The sequence below is a fragment of the Coturnix japonica genome, chromosome 8 (assembly GCF_001577835.2).
Source record: "Coturnix japonica isolate 7356 chromosome 8, Coturnix japonica 2.1, whole genome shotgun sequence".
Classification (NCBI taxonomy): Eukaryota; Metazoa; Chordata; class Aves; order Galliformes; family Phasianidae; genus Coturnix; species Coturnix japonica.
This window is the reverse complement of record NC_029523.1, coordinates 20670192-20690201: the sequence shown is the minus strand read 5'-3', so window position 1 is coordinate 20690201 and position 20010 is coordinate 20670192. Positions and strand designations below refer to the sequence as shown.

The following is a 20010-nucleotide window of genomic DNA, read 5'->3' as shown; positions in this document are numbered from 1 at the left end:
CATATTGCAGGAAATCAAAATAAATTTCTGAACTTTTCATTATTCTTTACATGCGTGAAACTGGTCTTAAAAGGCTTGTGAGATAGAGCAAGGTATTGATAGAAACAGGGTCATTCTCTGAGATGAAATAAAAACATTTAAATGCTAATGTACGAGTATTTGCAGTGTTCAAGTCTGACAGGCACAGCAGAAAATGTAAAAGGAATCTTTAATTTTACTACTGCTTTATAAGATTTCATTTTTTAGGTCGGCTTAGGGTATTATTTAGTATTACCTGTAAGAGTTGAAGTTAGGTATGGGTCTCTGTTAGTATAAGTCTTAATTATAAGCTTAAAGTGAATTTCTCCATGGTCAGCTGGCTGGCCAGCAATGTTCTGCCTCTGACAATTTTGTGAGCTGTTCCAAGTGTTCATCTTGTAGCTTGGGAAAGGATCAAAACTTTTAGATCAAAAAAGGTAGTAATTCCAAAGTGAATAATGTCTGCAGGTATGTGTCCTAACAATTAAGAGATAGACCAGATTTTAAGGTACGTGCAAGGTCTTTTCTCTGATTTTGGGGTTCTAAGAAATTGATAACACTTCTGTTTTGAAGATGCTGTTTGAAACGACTGTATTTCTGTTAGTACTATGGTTTCTAAACTGAAATCTGTCATAGGTTTTTGCTTTTTCTGTTGGAGAAACATGTTAGCAAGGTGACAGAAGGAAAAGAGGAGTCACATAGACTTGACTCTAGGAAAACTAGATGTGAAAGATGAGTTATTTAGCTGTTCCTTAGGAGAGACTGGAAAGGAATCAAAGGCATAGCTAACCTTTACAAAGTGTGCTGAGTCATGAAGTTGCCATGTCTGTGTTGTTGGAATGATGGTGATGAAAGGATATAAGAAAGCGAATATAGGTTAAAGGTAATGTATTTTGTAAGACAAACTGCAGGAAATGGGAGAATTGGAAAACTTTAAGGCACGTGAGCACTTCAGGCTGGAAAGGACTTATTTATTTATATTTGAGTTTAACTTGTTTTAATAAACAACATTACAGCCTTCCTTGCCTTTCTTGAATTTGCCAAATCTATTGTTTCTCTCTCAGGCGACTGTCAGAGAGTTCTTGTTGTTTTGTCAGGTATAATGGGTATGAAATTTTGCATTTACAAGTCTTTCCTTGGGGCTTTGTTTTTGGGTTTGCAGCATTTCTCCTTAAGTAGTTTTAAAGAGCTTTTCCCTGATTGTGTTCTGGGATGCTGTGCCATGTTACAGAGCATTCATCTGACAAATCACAGCCTTCATCCAGTCATACATCAGACAGAGTTGTGAAAAAAAAAGTATGGGTTATTGTTGCTTTGTGTATCCCTATGTATTCTTCAGGTCATTTAATTTCCTGTCCATTGTTTGCAATTTCAGCTTAAAACAACACTTGTTGTTTTTCTGCATCTATTTATATGATCTTCTTTGAATTTAATCCTAGTAATTTTAAAATAATAATGGAGATAGGCAGTTTTGCATGGGCTGGCAGTGTGATAACTGCCTTGTCATTTAAAAGCCGCAGTGTATTGCAGTATCTGAGAGCTAGTAGCTGGTTGAAAACAGCAACTCTGTGAATGGAACTGTCACTTAAAAGTTGTGTTCAGATTTGGTTTTTTTTAGTTATTTAGTTTTATTTGGTTATTTGGTTTTATTTAGTTATGAACAAGTCTTGGCCTTTTACTTCATTCCTTTGAAAACACATGTCCACATCCTTTCCATATCATCTCAGTTAAAATACTTTACTTTTTTTTCAATTTTATTTCAGTATTACATAACTAAATTTGCCAAAATGCTAACCATAGGAGTTAATAGGTGTGTGTATGTGTATTCAACACCTCAGTACAGTCTTGTCACATTTAACAGACAGGAAATTATGACTGATGTTGTGTGTGAAGGGTGGTCAAACATGAAAATCTTAAAACAAACTGATGATCATTGCTACTGTTTACTAATATTTCATTTGCAATACAGGAAGACAAAGCTGATAGAACTGATGGTAGGGCTTTTCACATCAGCTTTTACTGAAGACCACTATTTATGACTTGAATTCAATCATGTGGATTTTAGAGGTAATCAGTGCAGGAAATGTTGAGAAACACAGGCTGTCCAAACATCTCTGGATTCTTTATTTCCTTTTCTTAGTTTTACTGTTACACATTCTAATGTAACACTCTCTTATAGAGTTTTGGCTGCACACTTTCTCCTCATCCGAAATCTTCAGGCATCACACATGGTATTAGTAATATGCAGTTGTGGGCCTGGGCTGGAGTAGCTGAAGCATCTGCTTAGATAATCTCATTGATCAGGTTCTGGAAATACAAACATTTGAACAGCCATTTTAAGAGTAACCTCTCTGGAGCCCTACAGTGTGTGCCTAGAAACCACTGAAGGCACAGATTTTGCATGTGCATATATATTGCTTGGATCTCAAACTACCTGCTATTATTCCCCAAGCCTCTTCCCAGAGTATGCTGAAGATTTGATCCGGAGACTATTTCAGTGGTAGAGAGGGGAAAGAATCTCCTGTTATTTAAACTGCTTGCATTTCCTGAGAACACAATAAAAAACACTTTTGTTGTCAGAACACAAAGTTCCACATTGCACTGGTAATCATTGACTCGTATATCACGAGTCAAGTTGCATTTGCAGTTCATAACCATACTCTCATGATGTATCAGCATCCTCAATGACCTGTAGGCACTGCGTGCATTCCTCTGTGTTGTTTTATAATGATGTAAAGAGGAAGGGATGTGTCTGGAACTGTCATTACTTTTAACAGTAAGAAAATGTGTAAAGTCTTCCAAGGCTAAATAAAACTTTATGTAATTTAACAAAGTGAATCCTTTGTCCCCTTTGCCTCCTCATCAAATCTGCGTAGCATTGCAGATGAGGTTAAGAGAGGTAATGCTCTTGTATTCTAAACAAACTCAGCATGGTGAGTGGGACAGTACTTTAAAATATGCATAAGGTCTGCAGTTGCTCCATTTTGTGACACTGTTCAGGTAGGGGAAAAGAAAACAACACAGATTTTTCCTCAAATGAATATGAAAGATAGGCTGTCAAGAAAAATGATGCTGGAACTATTATTGTGAAAAATTGGAGTGACCTGACTGATATTACACATATAGTTTGAAAAAACAAGATTAGTGCAACACATACCATTTTTCATTTCATCCTGTCTTCAACACCAACCATTGCAGCATCTCATTTTTTAACTTGGTGTTTAGGATGAGAAATCCCATGTGTGTGCAATTGCTTCTGGCTGCCTAGTCCCACCGCTCCCAGCTTTCTGTCTTCTTACATCTTTGTATGTGTACTGTAAATAAGAAGTGACTAGGAGGGCAAGATACTTAGTCTCTTCTTAGATCAATGCCACTCCATGGGTCAGCAAGTAGGAATGTTTGAAAAGAGAGAAGGAAGGAATTGTATTTTATTTCCTCTGTAGAGTGAGGCCAGCACCTTTGCAGTGTGTTCATCTATATTACCTTGGAAAAGAACCTGATGAGGTTATTTCTGAACCAGTATCTGCTGCCAGAAAGACCACTGTGAATAAGCTTGCAAAGAATTAAGTAAATGAAGATTTTAATGTCTCAGTGGACATCCACATGAGTTATCCTGGAGATGACATCAGAGAGGAGAGGGGTTGAGACCAAAATGGTGTGGAGTTGGTGGCCAGGGTGTCTGTGAAGCCCTAGCTCTTGGTCTGTAAACCAAGGAACTGAAGTTACGTTGTATGTGTTCACTTTCATCATTGAAGATAGAGGCTTGTTGTATTTACTGTTTCCCTTTTAGCTATGAAAAAAGACTTTTTTTTTTTTTCCCTTTCCCTTCTGTGTTCCATGCGATGGCTCTGAGTGCTGTCTGCAAAACAAATGAACGGAGGACTTGAGAGTGGGTTTATAGAGCATAGTGCAAGTTTAGCCCTAGAAGTGCGGTGTTGGCATTGTTAGCAGCAGGCTAAACAATGGTGTGGAGAGAGGCAATAACAAAGAGAGAGAAATACGGGTTTTCCTTGTAGGAGAAAAGGCAGTATGTTTGGAGATAGTTGTTCTTTGACAACATCAAGGATTGCTGGTGTTATAAGGATTTTGTAAAGACAAAAATGAGAAGATGGAATACGAAGGAGATATTAGAGGAGAATGGAGAACAGAATTTGTGTCTGTGCAAGATGCATAGCCTGAGGAAAAAATAAAAAGTTTGCAATGCTGAATTTAAATTTTTTGCCCTCACATTATCACATCTTGTATATGCTATAAAATGATGTGCTTTCATGCAAAGAAATCAGGTGGTTCTACATCATAAATCAGTCTTTATAGCAAACTAGTTTTTGGAAGAACCTATCTTAGACCTGTTCTTTCCTGGGAATAAAGATGAGGAAGTACAAGAGATTGAGAAGATGGGGCAAATTGATTAATTAAAAAGCAGTAAATCATCAGCCCCACATGATTTATGCATAAAAGAATTTTGAAGAAGCTTAGGAATGAATTAGCCGAACCGCTAACAAAGATATGAGGTCTCATTAAATCCAAGCTCTGTTCCAGAGAGTTGGCAAGTATCTGGGGTTTATCCTATATTTAGACCAGTAAGCATTACATCTGCACATTGCAAATGGTCGAAACAGGAATTTAAAAGGGAATAATAAAACACCTGGAAGATCACGATGTGAGAGACTTTAATGAGAACAGCTTCAGCAAGAAAGAATCACATCTCGCTACACTGCTCTGAACTTAGTGAATGTATCTGTAAAAAGAAATGGGCATGGCCATGCCTGATTGGACCACAAGTCCCTCTTGCCCAGCACTGTGCCTCAGACAATGCCCTCTCATAGCCATGTGGGAAAGAATAAAGAATAAAAAGAGAACAAAAAGAATTAGATAACCCTTTTCCCTGTACTTGATTGACAGCAACAGTGACCCAGTTTTGGATTTACAGTGGTCACTGTGAGCATGCTGACATCATCCCTTTCTTGGGGACACCAGAACTGAGATTTCTGGTGCTCAGTGAGTGAAGTTTTCCCCCTTGCAAAGGAATCAGATGGCATAATAAAATGTTTCATAAAGAGGAGAAAAGAGGAGTCTGACAAGCTAGATGCCCGGAATAACAGCAACCACTTTCTGAAATATAAATTTGGCTATTGTCTTTTTCTAGCAATACAAATACTAGTTCACCAGCTTGTTTTCATCTGCCTTCATTCACATCTCAAGAACAGCTGCCATTGTCAGGTAGTCAAGTAAAATGGGATGTGCTAACCTGATGTGATGCTTCCCCCCCCCCCAGCTTGTTTTTATTATTTTAAATATCTTTATATGTATCTTTATATGTATCTTTATCTATCTATCTATCCATCTATATCTATCTATCTATCTGCCTGAAATGGTTCAGTTTGATAGAGGGATAGAGTTTATTTGGCTTAGAATTCCCTACCCTTTCTCTGTGTAACGAAGTAACATTTTCTAACAGAAATATAATTACAATACATAAAAAAAGAAAGTGTTTCTGGCTTGTCTATCGGTCTTTTCTGTTTATGTCTTTTTGATTCTATCAGATGCTGACACACCCTTTTCCCCTGGGAATTCTTGGGAAGGTTTTCCTCACCTTTAGGTTTCAGCAACTGGGCTTATGGGTAGAGCTGCCTGATATAATGGATTTTGACTTTTTAAAAGCTGGTGACAAAGTCTGTCACAAGACACTGCTACAAAGGCTAAGTAGTCACATATGGTGGCAGGGCAAGTATCGTCATAGATCAAGAAACGACAAGGAGACAAAAAGGCAGAGGGCTAAGCGAGCAGTTTTCATCACCATAAAAGGCTAGCAGCTGCGTTCCTTACAGTTATCTATCAGGTCATATGCTAAATATATTTATTAATGATCTAGGGAGAGAGGTGAAGGATGGGATATAACACTTAGAAATGATGCAGTTACTTACCATAAGTAATTTAGTGCTGTAGCACACTGTTAGAAACTTGTGAATGATCTAAAGAACTCGAATCAAAGTTCAGTCCTGATAAATGAAAAGTTTGTGTGTGGAGGAGGCAAAACAAAATTCTTATCCTCTAACTGAAGGGAAAAAACTGAATATTGCTGGTGGCAGTTCCATAACAGAAGCCATTTGAGATGCTGTTATGGTGGAAAAAGCGAACAAGGTGCTAGAAGGCGTAAGAAATGGGACATTAAAAATGAATTACTGAACTCAGGCTTCATTGTGTGGAGACAGTGGATAGGATAAAGCGCAATATTATGGGTAAGTTTGCCGAGCTAACAAAGTCTGATCTGTGGTGACAATTTCCTGTTTTCTTTTGTCTTTATCCTGTCCATACATCATCTACTCATAATGGTACTCTGTTCCTTAACAGAAATAATACAGGTTGATATGACTATGGTTTCCAGAGGGCTTCAAAGCTTCCTAATGACAGCTCAGTAACCAGGGTACCACTGGTAAAAACCTATTTCACATCCATTTTCCTTCTTTTGGTAGTTAGTTAAATGTCACATCAAAATGACATAAATTAACAATCTCAGCTTTGTATTTAAGCTGAGAAATCATCAACATTTTTAACATGGATTTCAGAATTCAAACATTACTGAAATAATTCCTCAAGTTGAGGCTCTTAAGAGACTTATAAATTATTCCTGCATAGAAGAGAAGTCACCTGAGAATAACCTAAATGAAGTTAACATAGATTTTAAAAATTATTCTTGCAGAAGAACAGGGAGTGGTGGGAATAGATGAGCAGATGGGAAAGAGAGAAGAAGAGAGAGAAGAAAAGGCTAATTAGGTAATTGAGGCTAAGAGGCTATTAGAGCTGACCCAGTGGTCTACTGGTAGTATAGTTCAGGGACTTGAATTTGGGATTGAGGTTGGTCCCTTGTTCCCAGGGCCACACATGCTCCAAACATTGCAGGGACTTGATTTTTAGTCAGTATTATCCTGTAAATATACATTTTCCAGTCAATGTAATCTGGAGGGGTTGTAAGTCAGGATGTAGTAGAAACAAGAAATAATAAAGGGGTAAAATGCTGAATTTGAATGTGAAGAGACTGAAATACTATGGTGAAGGCTAAACTGTTTAGTGGAATTCTCCAGTATTCCTTTGAACTGAATGTCAGAGAAAAATCTAATTGAAATAAATGTATTTTGTATAGGAAAAAGTCATTTATTTTGAAGTCATTCCCGTATCCTGTTTCTGGCCAATTTGAATCTGACTTGCCTAAAGCGTACTGGTGTTGTCTTCTTCCTTCAGTTTTCCAACCTGTTTTTACTTCTGGTCTAGCCAGTGATATGTTTTCTTTTTCTTTACATGTTCTCATTCCTCTTTGATGCTGGTATACCCAAATTGTATTCTGAAGCTGTCAGTAGACTTCTTTTATGGCTAGACAGTCTGGTGTAGGTCATAGCTAGGACAAGCATTGCCATGTGGTTTTCAGATTTATATGTGGAGGTGGGGCATTTCTTGTCCTCACCTTTTCTAGTACAACATTATTCATATTGACTTAATTCCTTTAAATCTCTCCACTTCTTGAGCAGTATTTGTAGATATATATATTTTTTAATTGCTTCTGAAAGAGCTCCTTTTTTGTTTCCACATTTCCAACTCTGTAACTGCAGTGGTACAGCATTCAGAGATGGTTTCTTCCTGTTTTCCATACCTCATCCAGTACTTATTAATTTTTTTCTGCAACTTATATCTCATAAATTACTTATTTTAAAGCTGTGTTTGTTTCTTTCCCAGGAGAAGCATTCTGGGACAGAAATGCTAGCTCTTGCTTCTTTGGTTTGTATATGTATTACCTCTTCAAATGATCACAGTGCATGTATGGCTAATTCCACGATGCTCTTTCCTTGCTTAAATATTTTTGTGGGAAGTCAGCTTTTTTTTCATTCTTTTTTTACAAGCACTGTGTAGAGATATTGCTATTGAGGCAATACATGGCTGGAACACCTGCGGTCAGTAGGCAAATCATATTTTAACAGCAAAGAGAATACCAGCACCATTCATTATCCCTGTGGTTTAAAACAGAGTTTCTGTAGAATAATTACAGTATTTGAACCAGTGGATCTGAGGAAAGTCACTACAGTGTGATCTTTAGCAACTGGACGGAATAAACAAAAGATGGAAGAGGGAGTATAGCTTTGGTTATAACGTAGGTAGGAGGGTGCATAGAAGTAAGTCTGCTGTTCTGCTATCAGGGACCCCCCTTGTACCTGCTTCTCATAAAAGACTTTGGATTTTGCTGGCAACCAAAAGCTCCCCTAAGATATATGAAAGTGTTTTGTCTAAAGTCGTCCCTGTGTCAAGTCTGGACCTCAGAGACTAAATTTTGTATTTAGGTAACACAGACCTATAAGTGGTAGGCAACACTGAAAAGAACCTCCAAAAAACCATGTTAAGATTTGGAGACCCTGAAACAACAGCTCTATCAGTGTTGTCATGTGTTATGTGAAACTGCTTAAAAGAGTCATTCAGTTATTTTTAAAAGATTATTACTTGCCAGGTCATAATTTAGCAGCTTTCCCACTTATAATGTTATGCTTGTTTTAGTGAGTCAAAGGGTGATGATTTCATTTTTGGCAGAGCCCAAGAACAGGTTTTCAGCATTGCTGTATATCTCATGATGCTGATCGGCTCACTTGCTGACCCTAATGCACTGCTTCATTATGCTTCCCACAAGGTATGCACTTTCCTCAGCCATTATTTGTCACCTTTAAGAGTAATGACTTCTGCTATTTCCCTCTGGTTTTATGTAAAGTAGTTTTGTTATATTTTTTGGTGACTGCTATTATCATGGGACCTAGAAGACTGGCCCATGGGCAGGGAACAAGTTTCTGTAAGGTATTCCACAAACACAGGACAAAGGACATTTCCCGCTGCTACATTCTATTTATTATTTCTCTTTGCTCAATTTTACTTCACACTGCACTGTAAAGGAGATACAGTTTTGTTAAAAACCTTTCTTAATACATTCCCCTTGAAAGTATCCAAGCATGTATGAAATATGGAGAGTTATTTGCACATTTTCTCACACGAACCTATTTCTCAGTTTTGATTTTTGTATTCTAAATGACATATTTACTATGAATGTTTAAAATGCAGATATCCACCCTCCAAAAATTAATTAATTAATTAATTAATTCATGTGCCTTCTTATTGTGGTCATTTATTTAATTAAGCTTAAGAAAAAAAATACAGTGAAAAACTCAATGTTTTCCATTTGAAGTTATAAAGAATACAAGCAGTCTTGGATCAGTTCATTATTATTTGAATTACTGTATGCTTAATGTCTAGATTTCCTTTTTTTTAACAAAAATTTACTTTTTTTTTATACAAGAATAAAAGCAGGACATGGTTTGCAGTGTTTGAAACTGAACTATGCCAAAACCCATTCAGTTTTCTGCAAAAAATATTGAACATCACCTGATATATTCAGTCACTCCAAGCTCTGCAAATCAAATACAAAATTCTGTGCAAGAAAAAAAGACCTATCAACTTATTTTGTCACAAGTTCACCAGGAATTCTGAAAATAGTTGGCTCCATTTGTCAACAAGAATAAGCAAGATAGAAGGTAATGGCTTACACCAACAGAGAAAGGACTTGTTAAGGCCTGTAGTTTAAAAAGGCAGCCTCCAGAAGAAAAGTTTGCGGTACATTTTTGACTTCTTTATATTTTCTCCAGAGTTGGATGAATTTCTTACAGTTAATAAAAGGGACATCTACGTCCAAATACTATGGCTAGTATTTTGGGTGGAGTCAATAGGGTTATGCATAGTGCTCCTTACTGTCTACTATAGTAGCAAAGGGTAAAATATTGGGGCTTCTGATGTTACCAGGGATTTGACTCTGAACAAGGACCTCAGTTTGCTGATAAACTAACAAGTTTGATTTTACTGCACTCTGCCAAAGTGTGGCTTATGTTGTGACTCCATGACCTGTGGAGGAGCACTGGAACAGGCTGCCCAGGGAGGTGGTGGAGTCTCCTTCTCTGGAGATATTCAAGACCCGCCTGGACGCCTACCTGTGCGACGTGGTGTAGGGAGCCTGCTTTGGCAGGGGGGTTGGACTCAATGATCTCTTGATATCCCTTCCAACCCCTACAATTCTGTGATTCTGTGACAGCAGTGAAGAAAGCATATAGGAAGAGCACATGTAGTTGCATGCTTAGAGTAGCATGTCTGCTGGCTTGGGACAGCTTCCTTGTCAGATAAGATCCAAGCAGTCTGAATTTGTTTCAAAATGATGTGTAATATTAAGCTTCATTTCTGTGAATGCATTTCTGAAGACAGACTGGAAGTGACTTGCTTGCATGTTGTGCTCTGTGTCTGTGCTTGGAATCAGGGTGGTTCTCCTTTAAATAACTGCTCAGAAGCGAGAAAATCCAGGCAGTTGTGTATCAATTAGCAGGGTGCATTTCTTTGCGCGAGCTGCCTGGAAATGCAAATGACAAATCTGAGTATTAAGCTTTCCACTATCGTTTTGCTTTCCTACCTCTAACTACAAATCAACTTCATTGTGACTCACGGTGTAAGAAGTTGGTGCATTTCTCCAGATCCACGATAAGATATTTTCCTCTGGTAAGAAATGCAGTAACACTCCGTAGTCTGGATCTGTCCCTGCCAGGCCCACATACATTAGTATTCCACTGGCAGCTGCCTTTAGGTAGGAATATTGTTTTTGTCCATAACCAGAGGGAACAATCAGACTAAGCCGTTCCCCAGCTATAAACCAGCCAAAGTAATTGGGTTTAATTTTAATTTTTGTAATAGCTTTAAATTAATAGGAGCAGCTGCTGCCACAGTGTGTGGGTGTCCTTTTCCAGAAGGCATAGAACAAAAAAGGGAAAGAGTAAACAATAGTGCGTCTAGGACACAAAGGTTAATTCAAGAACTGAGCAATGTCTTTTCGTTATCAAAAAACTCAGTTGGTGATATCTAGCACTATGTCCCTTTTCTTTCTTTTTCTCTTCCTCCCCCACCCCTGGTCTTTTTTTTTTTTTTTCCCTTTAATTCCCTGATAAGATCTCAATCTGATTAGGTTCCCGTGTGTAAAGATGTGCTGTTGGTATCTAAACACTAACTCTCTTTCTCTATATGACTCACAAATAGATTAGCAGTGACAAAGTGCTAGGAGAGATAAAAATAGATTAGCAGTGACAGGAGTACTATTATAATTATTTTTTGAAGATATGGCTTGAATTAAGAGTTTGGGCACTTCCTGCCCTGAGAGGGTGAATTTAAACCTAGGAACTGAGCATGCTTTCTGCTGTTGTGTCAGACACCAGATAGTGAAATGTCAATACCAGATGTCCTAGACATCAAGATTAGCCATAATAGCCAAATGCAGCCATAAAGTGATGTGTCAAAGTGGATAATAAAACAGATGCTTAGCTTCTATAATGAAGGAGGGAGGGAACGAAATATCAAAAGTGCCTTTAATACTTTAACAAAGTTGTCTTCAACTTGCTTAAAAGTAGAAAGTTATTGAACCAAGGAGAACTACGTGTCATTTAAACATTAACTATCAGCAGATGAATTTCAATTAGCATTAGCCTTTCTAAAATCTTGACTTTCCTGCTATTGGTCACATTTTACATGAATTTTTTATTTCATAAAGTGAGGCTTGTCCTTTATTATTTCTCCCATGCTAATTTCGAAACAAATAAAGTTCAACAACTCAGCAACATACTGTTTAAACTTGCATTACGTTTTGAGGACTGGGAGCTAGAATACATTTACCCAGTGCCATATCATCTGCTTGATTTGAGCTCAAATGAGGGATGTCCTATAGCACTCTGGAGTAAGGGTGAATGATAGAAATATGTTAAGATACTGGAGAAACCTATTAGGTTAGGGCACTGCATGCACATAGCTGGTGACATTTTCCCCCTAATGCTACTTAAAAAAAATATGATTTTTTTTTTTTGTCCCTCTATCTTTTTCATTTGTGGCTTAAACAATCATTTTCAGATGTTCATGAGAAACAAATATCTTATCTAAAACAAAAAATGCTGAAGGAAATTCTTGAAGCCCAGAAAGTTCAAGAACTAGAGTCATACAAGCAGCAGATAAATTCTTATTTCAAGTCTAATTGACTGCATCACTGGCTTTTTATTGTACTTTTTCAAGAACATCTCAACTCCTTTATGTTTCTCTTTGTAGCTCCTGATTCTTGCTGATCAGATTCCTTAACTGCTGCTCACTGGCAAGCGTACTTCTGCATAATGAGAGGCTTTTGTCCTCCATTCCATATTAGCAGTGAAAGGCCATAACTGATGCTCTGCAGTAGACCAAATTCTCGGAACTATTACAAAGAGATGCATTACTACTGCTGTCTGTAAATCTTATTACGTTTTCCCTCACTGTGATCCTAGTTCAGCTGAGATCTGTTCCAATCATTAGATGAGACTCGTTTATAATGTTATGTAATTGAATCAGTTAGAGTCTGCAGGACCGTAGTGTTTTGTTGCCAAACAGGACTGGTAAGTTAGTTACATCAAATTACAAGTACATGGCATGACTATAGAATCTCTTGCCTAAATAAAGGTGGAAAATCCATCCATGTAATGAAGAAGGGATGCAAATAGAAATATTGAACTCTTCTGGTTCATAGAAACAGTTTTTGATGCACCTTTGAAAGATTACTCATTTCCTTCGAGAAATTAAAGAATAACTCAAGTTGTGTGAAAGATGTCAGGCAGATATTTTTTATTCTTTAAACAGATACCAGCTTAATAGCAATGACAAATGTCTGCACTGTAATTATTTACCATCATGTATATTAAGTTTTATCATGTCAGCATTATAAGCCAGAACTCTCAAGGAGGGCAGCAATCTAATTTGGAACAGGACCAAATACCCTTTCTTCTTTCACTTTCCAACTTAGGACTAGGTTATTTTCCCAATCCTAATTTTTTGTTTATTTGCTTGTTTTTATTTTCCCTTAAGAATTTCTCTCTTCTTCCATTCATTGGCTAGGTGCTGATACATCCCCTGACTACTAAGAGGGATAACTCCTTAGTGCCTACATGTATATCATGCATTTATTATACTATGTACTGCTTATATACTTGTACTACCTTTACCAATTATGCCTTGCCTGTGCATGGACGAACCAGACCTGTGTGAAAAGGTTCAGCCACATTCCAGCCAGAAATTTGGCTGAAACCTCTGTAACACTATGAGTTTGCACAACCTTGATAGCAAAGGAACACACAGTTCGGCTGCCTATGCATCTTCATCACTTCCTGGGTTTTTGTTTGACTGGCTGTGTGTAGCTCTCTTTTGCTATAGTGGCTCTACAAGCTTAGACCTGGCACAGCAGCCATGCCTAGCACAGGCCCAAGCATGGAATTTGTGTGTGAGTGCTCTGAAATACAGGCTCTGGGATCCACATTATTTAAAATTAATTCACTTAATTTACATGAGAGGAATTAGGAATCTCAGACAGCATTTTAGTTCGGATTTCTTATGAGCATATATATGTTGATTTATATATGTTGCTTTTATTTTTTAGGCAAAGAATACCCTCTAAAAACGTATATTACTATCGCTGTCCGGACCACAGGAAGAACTATGTCATGTCATTTGCTTTTTGCTTTGACCGTGAGAATGACACTTATCAATTTGCTTACTGCTACCCTTACACCTATACACGCCTTCAGCACTATCTTGACAACCTACAGAGGAGGAACATGGATTATTTTTGCAGAGAACTGCTAGGACTCAGTGTGGTAAGTAATAAGCATTTTTGCCAAAGCCAGCAGGCTTCATTATGGATGCTTGCTTTTATGTGCTTACAGAGAATAGTCATACCTGCAAAGGGAGGTGTGCACTCATATTTGTTTTACTGTTGTCAATGACACATAGAGTAGCTTTATCCACATGATGAAATATAGACAAATGCTAATTTAATTTCATGTAAACTATTTCCTTTGTAATATGCAAGGCAATGCTAAAATTTCTATGTAGGATCCAATTGACCTCTAAAGGATGGAACTGAAACAGCTTTATTGAAGAAATGTGATTTTTGGAGTATTCTATCCATTTGTCTTTATGGAAAAAGCTTTTCTATTCAAAAGGAAATAAGCGTCTTTGGAATGAGAATATAGCTTTTCTTGGTAAAGTAATGCAAAAACATTTTAAAAGCAACTTATTTTATTTAGTCCTAAGAATATTTGCTTTTGGTATATTTAGCTGAAAGGGGTTTAGTGCTCTCAATATATAGACTGTAGTGCCCACACGAAAATGAAATATGACAGTTCTGGTGCAGGAAGGATGTTTTATGGTAAGGCTGAACAGAATTTGCTACAGCCTTTCTCTGAAATGTTTCCTGTCCTGAAGATTTGGAAATCATGACTCAGCCACTGCCATATCAATTCAGAAATCTTCAAATTAAGAAAAGAAATTGATTATTTCTTTTTTTCCCTTCTGTTTTCTCCGACATGGCAGTGCACATGTTCCACAGTCTTAATCTCTTCTCTGAGATTTGATTTGGTCCAAACTTGTAGTGTATCCGTGTGTCAGAAAACGAAAGCTGCAGTTTTTATGAAGGCTGCTGATCCTGGCAGCTCAGGCTTGAAAAAGAATCCCAGTATATATTGTGAAAATGAGAAGAAAATCACATGAATAACCCGCTCTGGAATAAAGAACAAGTTCCCACCATTAGGTCAGGTCGTTGAGTTCCTTATGTGTCATAAAACTCATTGTTCAACCTACAGAGAAGAGCAAATCCAAAATTAACAAGAAAATTTTGTTCTTAACCCTTTTGTCTTTTAAGCACAGATTGTGCTCTAAAGATGACTGTCGTGTATCTCTGAACTGACATTAATGATTAATCATTCCAATTAGGGGGACAAACAATTATAAAGGCATGAAGATATTTGTTTTTTAATTAAAAAAAAAAAAGGAAAAAAGAAGTAAAATCTTCAGAGGATGGGAAGAAGGAGCGCTATCATTTTAATGTGTGTAGGGTTTTACTCATTAATCTTAGGGGACAGAGCTATCATTAATTCTATAATGAAATCAAATTTGTTTCCTTTCACTCTGAAAATAGTATATAAACAGTCGCATTTGCATATTCATCAAAACCCTGATCTGACTGATTAAAACACTGAGATAGAAGGATTTGTCTTTTATCTGCATTTTGACAGACAGAGCTAAACTCTTAAATCGTGTTAACATTGTGTTGCCAGTAGTTGCTAAATATTATTTTTCATATTTCAGCAAACTAAACAAACAGATGCCGTTCAAAACGTGGCAGGAAATGTGCTGTGTACAAGTCCTGATTTTATATCTATATGTACACACACAGTATGTTTTGCAGAAATTGATATGGTAACATTTTGCAGCTCACCATGCTGATATGTATAAAAATCTTCTGAATCAGGCTCATGCTGTAATCTTTGTGAGTAACATTGCAATCTCAGAGCATTTCTGGCTTTTCTCCACACACAACTGTCCTAGAACAGCTTGGTAATTTAATGTCTTTGCTGAGCTTGAATAGACAATTTCCATAAGTTCTCTGTGAGCTAAATATTTTAACATAGAGCTTTGTTGCTATCATACATCTTTAAATGGTGAAAAACAGCCTCCTTCAGTCTTCACTGCACAGTACTTCATCAAAGGAGAAGCTGACTGTACTTTAGAGAATTGCGTGCCATATAGGATAGATTTAGAGCTGAAAAAGAGAGCTCCATCTCCGCACTGGCCCCCTTACGTAAGATAAGATGAATCAGATTGGCATAACGAGGCCTTTAAAAGCTTTATTCCTGGTGAAGGTACGATACCCCTGGTAGCACATGGTGGATGGAAAATTAAAGATGCCTTCTGAGGACAAACTCTGAAGTCCTTCTGTTGGGTGTGGGACTGAATCACGGCAGCATGTTAGGGGAAGACTGTAGAATATCTGTTGAATGCCACGCAGTTATTGGTGCCTTTTGTTTGTTCCAGCTGATTTTACAGCTCCCTTTGTTAGTTTAAGGTTGTGAGGATGGAGAATGGTTTGGAACAATTTAAGTTCTCCTGGATTATGAAGTTTTGAACTGTGCCTCTTGTAGACAACAGAATCTTGCCACAGATCTATGTGATTATTTTTTTCCTTCGTAGTGGAACAGTGAAATGCTAGTCACAAGAAACCATGCTCAGATGATTGCTCCTGAAGGCTTTCTGAGTGCACATTTTCCTGCATGTAATGTTTTCAAGGCAATCTAATTTCTAATCTAATTTCATATTTTCTCCAAAGAAAGTACTATGCCTCCATTAACTCCTTAAATGCTTTCACTAATTCTATGAAAATTGAAAGTGAAATATCAGTGTGGGACATGTAATTGTCATTAGGATGCAGAATGGCAAAGTGGTTCAGAGCCAAATGGCAAAGATTCCCATTGCCAGTGTGAATGGATAACATAGCTGTTCTGCTTCTGACCTTTTAATGTTTAAATGCTTTACTTCAGAGAGCTATCCCACATTCTGGATGTGCCAAATGATCTCGAAAATAGTCTCCCCTGCAAGCTAACTATGATGGCCACCCAGGTGTCATTTAAACTGCTGTTTTCATTCTGCCACTGTTGCCTGTAGATAAGTTCAGACTTTGTGTGGATTGTCCCAGCAGATCATGCGTTCAAAATCCTTAAGCATTCAAAAAAGATTGTGCAGTTGTTTTCTGTGCACGTTATGGATGAGTCTGTCATCTTGGCAGATATTAGGCAATACTGTACAGCATACTATAATGAAAAATAATTCATTATTTTATTTGAAAATATAAACACAAGCTCAATTTCTACTACTTATATAATCTGTATATGTAGCGTTATAAACAGCACTGGAGACTTGGCAAAGCATTTGAGTATCATTAGAGATGGTGGTCTAAGTTAACTGTATATAGTTGAAGTGTGTGGACGATTGATGAGACCTGTACCTCTACTAGCATTACACTATCACACATACTAAATTAAATAAGTATTGGTGAGGCTGGCTCCTACAAATTGCGACTGGCTTGGTGATGTTTTTATTGCTCGCTTCAAAGACAGATAAGATTAATTGTAGACAGATACTTCCTTTCAGCCCATTAGGCAATGGTGCTACCAAATTATGCTTGAGGAGTATTGCAACTGCACATAAAAACCACGAGCCTCAAAGGGATTTCCGCAGTACACAGGCACTAGTATATGGAATTCTGTTAAATTAAATATTAAACATACATATTTTAAAACAAGAAGGCAATATGTCTAATGCAGAGCCCTGTAAGTGAGCCAATCTCTAAAGTCAGACTTGAGATACTGAGTTAAACAGATTGAAGCACAAGGTGCTTCATTCTGAAACTCTACCACTTCAGTGTATTCTTTTAATTTATGTCAGTTACTTCACATAGTGGTATCACGGTGAATCAGAATCAGGCCCCAGGACTGTAAAACTGCACAGCCAATGTCATATTGCAGGTTCCTTGATCAGATATCCCTTATTTGACGTCTAAACTACTGGGTTCTCCAGTAAAAATAGCTAATCAGTTCTACTGGTCCATTTTTAACTGTTCACTTATGACCATTTTAAAGCACAAAGCAGAGAAAACACACAGATTTTCTAAGGTTAAATTTCTCATTTCCATGTACAGTGTTAGATTACGTAGTAATGGTTCTATAAAAGAAAAGTATAGTCTTAGTCTTAAAAAAATAATAATAAGAGAAGTCATAGGCTTTACTGTGATGTATCATGCCTTGGAAATCATGTTGGTATCAGACTCCGTACTTTTCAATGGATCTGACTACAACTGGGTTGAAGTGTCGTCTAAATGCAATTTGTGGTAATTTACTTGGCCTGAAATAGGACACAGAAGTAATGCTAAAAACAAAACAAAACACCATAAACATAACTACTCTTTATCTAGAATGCAAAATTGCATCCACACATATGCTTAGAGCATGTACTCTTTTTTTCAGCAATGTATCTATGTACACATTTAGTACTGATTTTCCCATATTATTCATAATATGGATGTTATCCCAAAACTATAATTGAGATTTTAAATGTAACTTATTCTATGTGTTTTTTTCCCATTCTTTTCCATTGCCTCTTTCTGTTACGAAGGGAAAATCCAAAATAACTGTTAGGCCTTTGAAATTCCAGAGCCACAGAAGATATTGTCATGTTCTTTTCTGTGCCTCATCCCACTGTCATTTCATTTGCTTTTATATTCTAGTCTATCACCTTTCTTTGTTCTTACTTATGACTCTCTGCTCCCTATTTGTTTCATCTTCTAATACATACATCCACATGTTCAAAGTAGGTGGCATAATATGTAATTTATTTGTCATGTGGAGAAAAGAGGGAGACCTTCAACCTGGAGTAGAAACATGTAGGTATCGAATTGGGCATCCTGACATACCTGAGTTAACACCTGAATGCAAGAAGACAGTTATTCATTTCATGAATAAATGATGCAGTCCCAATAGGAAGCAAACTTTCTTTGTCTGCAGTCAGTTGAACCCTCAGATATGGGCAACTGTAAGCATCTGCGGACAGTGTCCACCTCCTTTACATTCTGAGTTTAATGACTTGGTCGTTAGAACTCCATTTTCAGTTGGTAGTTGGGAAATAATGTTTTTTCAATGATAAATAAATAAAATGGGAATCTGGAATGAAATATATACACCAATGTAAAGCTTTTTTATTTTTAATAATTTTAAGACTTACTTGTTCTGAAAGACATAAATATATCTTGGAGATATGTATGGCCCTGGAAACCATCAAACTGCCTGGATTACATTCATTCTTTCAGTCTCATTTACAGAAATTTGTTTTCCCTCTTTTCCAGCACAGCATTAAGCAATAATTACCATATATATAGTGATACTGAATGTAGGGGAAATTATGCTACACGGTGCTATTAGCAGCGTTTGCCAAGTAACTCTTTACTGCATTGACTCTGATGGCATTCTGTCTGTGTTTTAGTTGGCTTCTATTTAGATCTCCAGTGCAGTTGTTGTGTAATATATGTGTGAGAACAGAGTTATATTTTAATGTATATTCTTCAACTGTAGACCCAAAAAATCTTTAGCCTGACCCATGTTATCTGTACAGTTGAGATCTTGGGAATGAAGGCTTATTTAACAGTGTTAGAGTTTGCTTAGGTAAAAGGATTTGAATTTATCCCTTTTAATTTAACCAAAGAAAGAACTATGTATTGATTTAGCTTTATGGTAAATATGGAATGTAAATATAATGCATTAAAATCTAATTACTTTAGGCTAAGTCTTGTTCATATAATTTGTGCAAGCTGAATATTATGATTCTGATGCAGAAAAAGCACATAAACACAGAAATAAACTTAAGCCTGTTAAATAGTCCTGGTGAAGTTCATGGGATCAAACCACATATGTCTAAAAGGGCCTTTAGATCCAAGGTCAGAGCAGTCAACACTTTGCAAGATAAAGACTCAGTGCCCTAATGTAAAGCCATTATCTTGCACTAGCACTATAACAACATGAATAAAAGGGGGGGGGGGGGGAAAAGCATAATCCTAGACTTTGAGCAGAGGATCTCAGTGTTTTTGGCCAAGCATATTTTTTTCAAAGTAACAAGGAATAATGACGTTTCCAGTCTGGTATGAATGTAAATGAATCTGGTTATTAGATGATTTATATTTCAGTTCCTGTAAAGTGATTGCTTCAGTATGCTCCCAAAGGCTTGCTTATCTAACATTTCAACTTTTCCTACTGTACACTGAGGCTGAGAGCTGAATTAGGGAGCTGGTGCTAGGATATGAGAAGAATTTGCTTCCTGTCATTGGTAACCAATGGCTAGTGGTTTTGTTCACTCCTTGTAGATTAATAATAAAGCAAATTTACGGAGAGATAGAAGTGATTTCAAATAACTTCCTAATATTATTCATTTCCCACTGGACTAAATTTTAAGACGTGTGAGCCAGTTACTCTCCCTTTTAAAATAACAAATAAACCATTCAATAACAAGAAACCAAAAATATCTGTCACATCCAGTCAGGATGTA

General features: G+C 37.0%; 1 protein-coding gene across 7 annotated transcripts in view; it reads left to right on the top strand.

Moving 5' to 3' along the window:
* The window catches only part of LOC107317605 (BEN domain-containing protein 5-like), an 801512-nt gene that overhangs the window by 298005 nt on the left and 483497 nt on the right, over positions 1-20010 (top strand). For 6 of the 7 annotated variants that reach the window (XM_015870495.2, XM_015870494.2, XM_015870491.2 and 3 more), the window contains exon 5: positions 13523-13739. In XM_015870495.2, coding sequence (XP_015725981.1) covers positions 13523-13739 — 217 coding nt within the window. Of the gene's footprint in view, positions 1-3668; positions 3674-13522; positions 13740-20010 lie in introns of those variants that run through there. The other variant, XM_032446072.1, reaches the window with a different exon arrangement.